Source organism: Cucurbita moschata, unplaced genomic scaffold (genome assembly GCF_002738365.1).
Source record: "Cucurbita moschata cultivar Rifu unplaced genomic scaffold, Cmos_1.0 Cmo_Scf00002, whole genome shotgun sequence".
Taxonomy (NCBI): Eukaryota; Viridiplantae; Streptophyta; class Magnoliopsida; order Cucurbitales; family Cucurbitaceae; genus Cucurbita; species Cucurbita moschata.
Genome location: NW_019268518.1, coordinates 2,476,222 through 2,487,181, shown reverse-complemented (window position 1 = coordinate 2,487,181; position 10,960 = coordinate 2,476,222). Strand labels below are relative to the sequence as shown.

The following is a 10,960-nucleotide window of genomic DNA, read 5'->3' as shown; positions in this document are numbered from 1 at the left end:
AAAAATATATTAGTGAAATACTAAAATTCATTAATAATTTATATCCTTTTTAACTCTAGAGAGATTATATTCACATGGTCCGTTAAATAGTTTATTAAGAAATAAAAAAAATTAGTCTAACGTGTTTTAATTATTAGAATAAGACAGTAATTTGTTTAAAAAAAAGGTTTTAAATTCCTAATTTAATTGTAAAAATGGAAATCAGTTACTAAATTAAATGAGATATAAATGTTTTGTTTAAATTAGTAAATGAATCGCTCAATTAAACTATAATTAAATTTTTTAATAATGGTTGCCAAAATTTGGCCATGATTACACATTTAACTTATCATATCAATTATAAAATTCAATTATTTTTCTCTTCTTTGTTTTGTGTATGATCAACCAGATTTTATTCTAAGCTGTTTTTTTTTTTTTTTTCATTAATTTAGTTTTTTTTTTTTCTTGTAATATATGTTTGTCTTTATGGCCAAATGTCACCCCTACCAATTTTTACAAAATAAATATTTAATGAAAATATTGATATTGATGTGAAGGTTGACAAAACCTTAAAAAAAATATTATAGAAATTATAAAAATTAATGAAATTTGTTTGAATTAAAATAAGAGTTTACTTGTCGTATCATATCTATAAAGATACCGAACATCAATTCATAATTGAAAATTTTATTAAATAGATAAAATATTTGTAACAAATTCAAACATTAAAAAAAAAAAAAAGAGAATGATAAAGCAACGTCAAGTTAGTTAATATTTCCATTATATATTAATTGACAATGATATTGAAAATATTAATTGTATTTTTGCATATTCTCGGACTCTAAATTAATATATATATATATATATATTTGACGGGCATTTTCAACCTATTTCATAAAACATAGAAATTAAGAAAAGAAGTGTCATTTTCTTAAGGACCAAATGAATCCATTGCTAAAAATTCAGGGATCAAAAATAATTTTTTTTAATAATAAAATTATAATTTGAATACAATTTTAAAGTAAAAATAAAAAAATAAATTAAAACAAAAGAATGGAGAATAAATAAAATTCCCTTGCTGCCCTTCTCACTTGCATTAACAGTTCACTTAATATCTGGGCTTTAATTCACTGGGTTTGGGCCTGGGCCTGGGATGTTCATTAGTCAAAGCCCAAAGGTAAATAACGTTTAAATATTGAAAATACACATATGCGTAGTAAAATTATAGAAATTAACAGACCAATTTCATTGTCTTTTAAAATAAAAGGTTCATCTAGCTCGACTCTAACCGAGACTTAGAACCCTTGATCAATTAGCTCAAATATTTGTGAGCGAAAATCAAAACTCCACTTCCTCTCCTAGAATTAAGAATAAAACATAGACAGTACCTTATATGATGATTTTGGTAGCTAATTACTCGATCATGGAAGGCGTAATTACTTCCGATAAGTTGATCACATGCATCGGAATAGTGAAATTGAAAATTTGAGCATTTGGGTTTTTTTTTTTTTTTTTTTTTTTTTTTTTTTTTTTTTTCTTTTTTTTTTTCTTTTTGATAGACAGCTGCAAAGCATTCATTTGCTTTAGTTGCAGACAAAACGCTTAAAAGTGTTGTGTCATAGCCATTGCCTTTCTTCATATCACAACGTGCTGCCCACACTCCTTTCCCTTCACTTTTTTGTCTACTGCAACTAAAGTTTCGTAACCCTTTTTTTAAGTTTATACCTTTATTCAACATCAAACTATTTAACTATTATAATTTCTTTTTCTATTTATCGTGCCATATAGCTTCAATTTTATGACCCTAACACCCAAGTTGTTCAATAGGTTTAACTTTTAACTTGTTAAATATCGTCATTAGCCTTTTAAATAGTGTATTAGGAAAAGGTTTCCACACCCTTATGCTTCGTATACTTAATAAAAAAAATGTTTCATTCCCCTTGTTGGCACATAGCTCAGTGTCTAGGTCTAATATAATTTGTAACGACTCAAGTCCACCACTAGTAGATAATGTCTGTTTTAGTTTATTACGCATTTGTTAGGGAGAGATTTCTACTCTTATAAAGAATATTTTGTTTCATGCATTCGGGGTGAGATCTCAAATAAAGGGCCGATCATAAATAATTAATCAATATAATAATATCTATCAAAATATATATAGCACAAAAAGATTCGGATTCCAGAAGGTTTAAAGTTTTATGAGCCAAAAAGAACAAACACCAGGTAACCAATCCACTACCCACTGGGGTCACACTTACACCCTTTCATTATACACTACTTTTTCCCACTCCACTCTCTCCTAATCTTTTTCACCATCAGTTTTTATTTTTTTTTATTTTTTTTTTAATAATAATAATATATTTCTTTATTTAAAAATAATATTTTAAATGGTTTTAATTAATTAATTTATTCGAAAAAGAAAAAAAAAAAGGAAAAATGTGAAAGGTTTAATTTGGTAACAATTTGGAGTGGGTTTTTGGTCCTGAAAATGGCAGGGCTTGTGTGTAGCACACGCCTTAAGCTTATGATTTAAGGCTTGTGGGTAGCACACGCCCGCCCAGTGGAGCCTCTGCCTAACATTTTCATCTCTTCAATTTCTTAAATGAATTCTAACCCAATCGGTTCAGTTTTCATTTTTCTACCCAATTAGTAGATATCTCAAACAAATTTGTAACATATTTGTTACCATAAATCGTACCACATACCAAAATTAAATCCTTCTACTTAAGAAAATGTGTCATTAACATTAGTTTTTGAGTTTCAATTTGTTTTTGACAACTTTTCTTCTCTTTAAAACAGAGAGATCCAGTCCCATCTCTGCACACCACACCTTTTCTGCTATAAATCTGACCATTTTCTTGCTTTTTCTTCACACCCACTTCCCCATTTCCTTCCAGCACCTTCCAGCACCATAATGGGGGAAGCTGCTGCCTCCTTAGACCCTGAGAAGCAGAGGCTTCTCATCCAACACCATGAGGAGAAGCACTTCATGTCCAGCGAAGTCGTCCGCGACATTATCATCGGCGTCTCCGATGGCCTCACCGTGCCCTTTGCCCTCGCAGCGGGGCTGTCCGGTGCCAATGTTACCTCCAGCATCATCCTCATTGCTGGCATTGCTGAAGTTGCTGCCGGAGCCATCTCCATGGGACTCGGCGGGTATGCAATGTTCCTACATTTTAGGACTAAAATCCCAAATAACTGTTAAAAGGATCAAATTTTTGCATTTTCAGATACCTTGCCGCTAAAAGTGAAGCGGATCATTACATGAGAGAACTGAAGAGGGAACAAGAAGAGGTGATTGAGGTTCCAGACACAGGTAATTTAGCCTTAACTGGCTTTGTTAATGATAGAAATCACGACCATCTGCAATGACATGATATAGTCCAGTTTGAGCATGTAACGACCTAGATCCACCGCTAGCCGATATTGTCCTCTTTGGATTTTCCCTTTCAGGCTTCCCCTCAAGGCTTTAAAACGCGTCTGCTAAGTTTTAGTGGCTTTACTTTTGATTTCTCCAAAACGCCTCTACGTATAGAGATAGTATTCTTTACTTATAAACCTATGATATTCCTCTTAATTAATGAACGTGAGACTACTTCTAATAATAAGTAATCCTCAACCATCCTCTCCTCGAACAAAGTATACCATAGAACCTCCCTTGAGGTCTCCTTCTCTGAAGCTCTCGAGCAATCTCCCCTTAATCGAGGCTTGACTCCTTCTCTAGAGCCCTCGAACAAAGTACACCTTTTGTTCGACACTTGAGTCATCTTTGGCTAAATCTTCGAGGCTCACAATTTTTTTGTTCGACACTTATGATTCTATTGACCGAGCTGAGATAAGAGTGTGGATCTGATACTATTTAGTTATAAATCCATGATCTACTCTTAATTAGCAAATGTGATTTTCAACAGAATTGCTTATTTAATTATGGATTAAGAGTTAATTGTGATTTAATAATTTCAGAGGCGGCTGAAGTAGCAGATATCTTGGCACAATATGGTGTTGAAGCCCATGAATATGAGCCAGTGGTTGCAGCTCTTAGAAGGAACCCTGAAGCATGGGTTGATTTCATGATGAAGTAAGTGAGGTTTGTTTAAATTCACAAAAGGGGTTTGTTTAAATGATGATGTAAAGTAATTAAGAGTGTTGATGATGGGCGCAGATTTGAACTGGGTTTGGAAAAGCCAGACCCAAAGAGGGCTGTAATTAGCGCAATGACAATAGCGGTGTCGTACATAATAGGAGGGTTGGTGCCGTTGTCGCCATACATGGTGTTCGAGGCAGCTGAAGATGGTGTGGTTGCCTCTGTGATAGTAACCATAATAGCACTGCTAGTGTTCGGGTTTGCAAAGGGGCATTTCACTGGCAATCGTCCCATAATGAGTGCCTTACAAACAGCGTTTATTGGAGCCATTGCATCCGCCGCTGCTTTCCTTATTGCAAAGGCGTTTCGTGTCTAGTTGTGAAGCCTATTATTCCTAATAAAACTTGGCTGTGGCTGTGTAAATGCTCTCTAATCATTATAAAACAAGCCAATCAATTGATTTCAAAATTTAAAATATGTTTAGTATGGTTTATTGTAAGTTTACTATTAACGAATATTGTTGTTTTGGTCCATGCTCGTTATTTATTACTGTCAACTTTACGGTTTGAAACGCATTTCTTAGTGAGAGGTTTCCACACCCTTAGACATTCTTATAAGGAATGTTTCCTATAATCTCACAAACTATCAACCTCACCGTTTTAAGATATGTCTCTTAAGGAGAGGTTTGAGTGTTTTGTACGATCTCACAATCTACCCCTTTGGGGGCTAGCATCCACGCTAGCACACCATGCAGTGTGTGGCTCTGATACTATTTGTGACAGCTCAAACTCACTAACGCGTCTCTTATGGAGATGTTTCCACACCCTTATTAAGAATGTTTCGTTCCCCTCTCGAATTGATGTGAGATCTCACAATCTACCCCTCTCGGAGACCCAGCATCTTCACTAGCACACCACGCAGTATCTTACTCTAATACCATTTGTAACAGCCTAAGACCACTACCAACAGATTTTATCCACTTTGGCCCATTGTGTATCGTCGTTAACCTCACGATTTTAAAACACATCTCTTACGGAACATAAAGAAACAAGATGGAGGAGACATAAATCGAACTAGCAACGTACTACCCCTTCTTGTAATTTGCCACACATATTTAAAATTTAGAGTTTAAAGGTTAGTAAATAAATATTAGGAAATAATGTATTCCCAATAATCATTTATTATTATAGTATTCAATGCCGTTACAAAATCATGAGTTTTCTTTTTTGTTTCCCTTTCTTAATTTGCTTATATTTTTATTTGTAATTGTATTTTCAATATAGTGAATTAATTAATTAACTAACTAACCTTAGTTTACCAAAATTAATACTTAACCAATTATAATAAATAAATAAAAATTTGTTTAAATCTACATTTTAATTTATTTTTATAATAAATATTAAAATGATTGAAATTAACTATTAAATTTTTTTAATTAATTAACTTTAAATATCTTAAATGTATTTAATTATTTAATTAGGATGAATAGGTAAAAAAAATATATATATATATTTTCAATTTTGTAAGGAATTTTTTAAAAATTTTCAAATTAGATTTAAAAACTTTTTAAAAATTGTTATTGAACAACAACCTAAAATAAACTCGGAAGAAATAGGTCGTAAACAAATTCAATTTTGTAACATAGAAAATAAATAAGTAAAATTATTATTAACGAGCAAAAAAGAGACCTATAAAGTACCTTAAACTCGTGATGAGCGCCATCTAAACCGCTCTCATCCGAATCGTAGAGTATGAAATTTGAATTATGGACGAAGATTTTGATATTACATCAAAGTCAAAAGAAGAACGTGAAAATACCAAGATATTTGGAAAATTATAATCATAATAAAAACATTTAAAACTAACCATTATTTTACATTTTAAAAATAGAAAAAAGGAGAACCCATAAAAATTTATCCTAAATTAATTACACTCCAAATTTCAAAGCAAAGACTTGTGTGTCTACATAGACTTCCTTTCCTCCTTTCACACATAATGGTAATTTTTCTACTTACTCCTTTTCACATTCATTGCTCACTCTTTATTTTTATATAATATCAACTTTATTTTTTATTTATTTAGAACAATATATAGAAACGGGTTATAAGACGGGTTATAAGGGGCAAATCTCTAAATATTTACCTTTAATAAAATATCAAATATGATATATATAATAAATTATAATTTAGTATTAAATATCCTTAACACATATTTATCCACTTACATTAACAACTAAAATCTCATAAATCTCGTATCAAACATCTATGGTTCTTAATTTTTATAATAATCTTAAGAGTAGAGTATGACTGGATTAGATTGTAAACTTATTTTCGAGTCAATCCAACTAAAAACATGTCAATCTCCAAAATGACATGAATTTTTAGATTTTTTAAAAATTCAACCTAATCCTAATTAGAAGAAAAAAAAAATCTAACTCCATTCAATTTTCGTTAATTTAAATTGAGTATCGATAGTTCAGACAGATTAGATTATCAAGTCATATGAATATCCTTCTCACATATTTGTTTGAAAAATGTAAATGTTAATATTAAGGAATCATTAAAAGAATTAAAAAAAAATTGTGTTTGGAGGATTCATTACTAATGATTTTTTTTTAAAATAAAATATAATCTGCTATATTATAAAATTATAGCCAAAAGTTTGGAAGTTAAAAGTGTGATTTGCAAACAGCCCCCTTGATTTTATTAATTTATATTTTGGGTTTGGTATTAAATAATTTTAACTCCACTTATATATCATATAAATGTCATAAAATAATTTAATATAGTTTTAGAATAATATGGATGGGGCCAATCATATGTTTTAGTTCCTTTCACATTTCTGTTCATCTATATTATAACAAATGTTGGGAATTTGATTCATTTTATTGAATACAAATATTTATTTAGAATTTTAAATGATGGGTATGTTCCTTACTCTACTTTTAAATGGGTACTCAAATATGATATATGAACATGCTGTGTAGTAGCCATTATTATACACAAACAATCACATCATAACTATAAAGTTTGGAACTTGTCTTCAAACCATTACAAAAGCTAAAGACTTGAATGGAAAAAAGACCACAAAATCATGAAGCTTTTGTGTTTGCCAATTGAAAGTCCGTTTTACTTGACTTGACTTGCGTTGTGTTCGTACATTTGTCAATTTTTATTCTATTACATTTGAGTTACAAAAAAGAGAAATATGAATCAATCAATAAGACGGGTTATAAGGTTATGAAATGATGATTAAGAAATTGTTAAGAGAAGTTATAGCTATTACTTATATCAACAATCTGTTTGTGTGTGTGTGTGTTTTTTTTTCCTCAGTATCTCAATCATAAGAACTTCAAGTTAAATATGATTGTCTATGAAAATAGTACTCGCTCATAAAACATTTGAGTGAGTACAAGATATACTAAAAGAACTCGTATTAGTTTATGAGAATAGTCTTCGCTCATAAAAATAATTTAAGATAAGAATAACATGACCATGTTGCAGAGAAATGTTAGGGTTATCAAAATTCTGATCTAAATTTTGGACATGAGTCGTTATACATCAATTCATATTAGTTAAAAAACAAAGTAAATATAGCTCGACATGTAGTTAACATGTACTCATATTATGCACATCAAGGGACTAATAATATATATGAAGAGTAGGTTTTACAATCAACATTTAAATAACGAAGATGTGTTTTGACTTCTTTAATCAATTTATTGAATAAGTCTTCAAAAAGAGCCATTCGTAAATGAATTAAGATATGTATGGAAAGAGTTGTGTTAAAATAAAACATTTTTTAAGACATAATAGTAGGAGAATTCAAATTTATGATAATATTTTCAACATTTATGCTATCGAGCTATCCAGATAATACTATCACACACACAAAAGGTCGATTTATGGGTATTTTATGTATACACGACAAAAGTTTTCTTGTAGGACCTAACGTATTGTCCCTTTATAATAAAGTGTGTTTGCTTCCTATCTTTCACACAAGCGATACTATTTGTCTTTTTCTACCACTAGAAACTTGACTAACTACAAATTTCACATTGGCCTCTTTCACGTTCACATTGGCCTCTTGTGTCAACTTCATTGGCAAGCTTGGATAGTATACTTAATAAAGACGTTTGATTAGAACGAACTATGTTCAAATAGTTTTAGAGAGTTTTGTATCGATCGATACATAAATTTGATTGGTCGATGGTGCAACTTTATTAATTTTGCTAGCTATATTAATTCAAACTTTTGAACTCGTAAACGTAAGTCATATACATAAAATTCTTATTTAAGTACGATTTTTCACCCAACAAATGTTAAATTTTCTTGATATTTTAATAGAAAAGCTCGATAACTTTCTTTACAATTTAAGTCAAAAGGAAGATTAAGCTAAGTCGAGCAGATGATACCAAGAATCTTCAAACTTCGGGACAACTTTGGTCAATCCCTTCTTTTTCTAGTTCTCATTTCTACCTTAGCTAATTCTTCTTTTGACCATAATGAGTGAAAAAATGAATTTTTTTAGTCCAATAATTGCGGGAGTAGAAATTTGACTATCGAACCTTAAAATGATAATAATACATTGGCCTGATATAATTATAAAATTTTAAAGAATTTTAAAAAACATATTTACTTAAATACCTCCAGATTTTATTATTATAGTTTTCCTTTTAAATTGGTGCCTAACTTAAATGAATTACTATTTATAAAAAATGGTGAGAAAGCAAAAGAAGTTATTTTATTTTAATATAATATAAAGAATAATAAAATTTGAAGTCGTTTAATTGACTAAGCAAATAAAAAAAAGAAAAAAAAAAAAGGGATGACCTCGTCAACAAAATTTGCATTGAGTGAGAGAATAAGAAACAGGAGAAGATAATCTCCTTCCGCCATTAATCTCTGCTTCTCAACACAGAGCAACAGAATGGGAGATGGAATTGTGGACGCCGCTCTCGCCAGCCTCGGGAAAGGCTTTGATCTGACCTCCGATTTCAAGCTCAAGTACTGCAAAGGCAAACACAGGCTCGTCCTGCTCAACGAAGCGCAGAGACGAGATCTCATCGTTCCTGGCTTCGGCCCTGTTAAGGACGTCTCAATCGATATCAAATGCGATCGAGGCGATCGGACTCGCTACCAGTCTGATATCCTCAACTTCAATCAGGTGAAGCCCTAAATCGATTTCTTATTCTCTTCTCCTCTCCTCTGTTTTCGATGTTTCTGAAATTCGATTCATATCGGAATCAATGGCGATTGCGATTCGCAGATGTCGGAACTTTTCAATCGGAAATGTTCGATTCCAGGAAAAATTCCGTCCGGTTTCTTCAATGCGATGTTCGGATTCCAGAGCGGGTGTTGGGCGATGGATGCGGTGAACACCAAATGCTTAGGGCTTGACGGTTACTTCATCAGTCTCTTTAACGCTCACATTGATCGCTATCCGCTCCGCCTCTCCGATGAGGTCCGCGCCGCCGTGCCGTCCTCTTGGGATCCCCCCGCCATCGCAAGGTACCATTCCAAATTTTATCTCCACCGTTTTATAAAATAATTAATAACTAAATTCAATTATATTTCAATATTCAAATTAATTTCTAATTCGCACGTCTCCCCATGTTTCTTGTTAAGTTGGCGTCTTAATTTTTAATTTAATATATTTCTATATTAAAAATTAATTCATATTTTGCTTAAAATAATATAATTAACTTTTTATTATTTTTTTCCCTGTTAAAAATCGTTATTTATTTATTTTTTTTTTATCAAAATCCAACATATATTCCTTTAAAATTTAATGTTCCTAAAATAGAAAGATAACGAAAATATTTTAATAAATGAAATGAATTAATCCAATCTTACAATAAAAACAAAATAATAATAATTAAACCACTTTTTTTTTTATCGTAATCTATTTAAAAATATTATTAAACTTTAAAAAACATATTATAAAAAATATGTAATAATTCTAAAATGTTGGATGAATGTTTTAAAATAAATAAAGTGAGTGGGTTTTAAATAGTAATTTTAAGTGTAAGCAGGATTAATTCTTTATCTTAGTCAACCACTTTGAATTTAATAGTAATGATATTGAAAAAGAAAATGATTTTAAAGATACACTTGATTTGATTTTAAATAAGGGTTATGTTAGTAAGTAAATAACAAAATGATTGTGGAAAGATACTAAAATCTTAAATTCCATAATTACAAGCACTTGTTTTATTTTATCTTATTTTAATTAAGATGTACTCCTTATATCACCCTAACAAATAGGCGAATATAATATAAAAACTGTTAAATTTATTTATTTATTTTATTTTTTGTGAGAAAAAACGTAGGAATATGGTGTGTGAAATAGGTGAAGGCTCTTGACTGAAGCAAGTGGGAACACTTGTTAAGCTTACCCGACCTTCATCTATCAAGGACAGCTAGTGGTTGGATTTTTTTTCTTTTTCTCTCTTTAGTTTCCGATCTGTATTTTAAAATATTTCCAAAATTACAAAAAAATTTTAAAAAAGTTTGACCAAATCATTAAATTGGCGTCTAAAATTATAATTTTATTAATATATTTATTAACCCATAGAAAAAAGACGAAGAAATGGGGTATATTTAATTTCATAACAATCAATAATGATTGGTTAAGAGTTTGGTGAAGGGTGTATAAACACAAATCTGGAGCCTTGATTCTTACAAGAAAGTCAACTAATCGAATGGCTGGTATGCTTTTGTTTTTGGTTCACAAATTTCAAGAGTAGAAATTTATTAGCAGCCCCTCCTTTAATGGATTTGATGGTCAAATAACTCAACTGGTAGTGTTCTTGTTCTTATTCATTGTCGAGGTGCTTGTATCTTTTTTTTTTTTTTTTTTTTTTTTTTTTTTTTTTTTTTTTTTTTTTTTTTTTTT

At 30.6% G+C, this 10,960-nt stretch overlaps 2 protein-coding genes across 3 annotated transcripts in view; both read left to right on the top strand.

Moving 5' to 3' along the window:
- Positions 1 to 2,787: 2,787 nt before the first annotated feature.
- Positions 2,788 to 4,546, top strand: LOC111456169 (vacuolar iron transporter 1-like). The gene is made up of 4 exons (XM_023097959.1): positions 2,788 to 3,135; positions 3,210 to 3,295; positions 3,943 to 4,057; positions 4,142 to 4,546. The coding sequence occupies exons 1-4, from the start codon at positions 2,894 to 2,896 to the stop codon at positions 4,437 to 4,439; spliced, it is 741 nt and encodes a 246-aa protein (XP_022953727.1). The 5' UTR covers positions 2,788 to 2,893; the 3' UTR covers positions 4,440 to 4,546.
- A 4,330-nt stretch (positions 4,547 to 8,876) lies between these two features.
- The window catches only part of LOC111455473 (MACPF domain-containing protein At1g14780), a 5,844-nt gene continuing 3,760 nt past the window's right edge, over positions 8,877 to 10,960 (top strand). For both annotated transcript variants that reach the window (XM_023097193.1, XM_023097185.1), the window contains exons 1-2: positions 8,877 to 9,229; positions 9,332 to 9,573. In XM_023097193.1, the coding sequence (XP_022952961.1) occupies positions 8,993 to 9,229; positions 9,332 to 9,573 (479 nt within the window). In that variant the 5' untranslated portion in view covers positions 8,877 to 8,992. The remainder of the gene's footprint in view (positions 9,230 to 9,331; positions 9,574 to 10,960) is intronic.

What these genes read in the sequence shown, in the direction of transcription:
- LOC111456169 (XM_023097959.1), top strand. Translation starts at nt 2,894, where the DNA reads ATGGGGGAAGCTGCTGCCTCCTTAGACCCTGAGAAGCAGAGGCTTCTC. An exon ending in ATCTCCATGGGACTCGGCGG is followed by an intron (nt 3,136 to 3,209) that starts GTATGCAATGTT and finishes TTGCATTTTCAG; the next exon opens with ATACCTTGCCGCTAAAAGTG. An exon ending in TGGGTTGATTTCATGATGAA is followed by an intron (nt 4,058 to 4,141) that starts GTAAGTGAGGTT and finishes TGATGGGCGCAG; the next exon opens with ATTTGAACTGGGTTTGGAAA.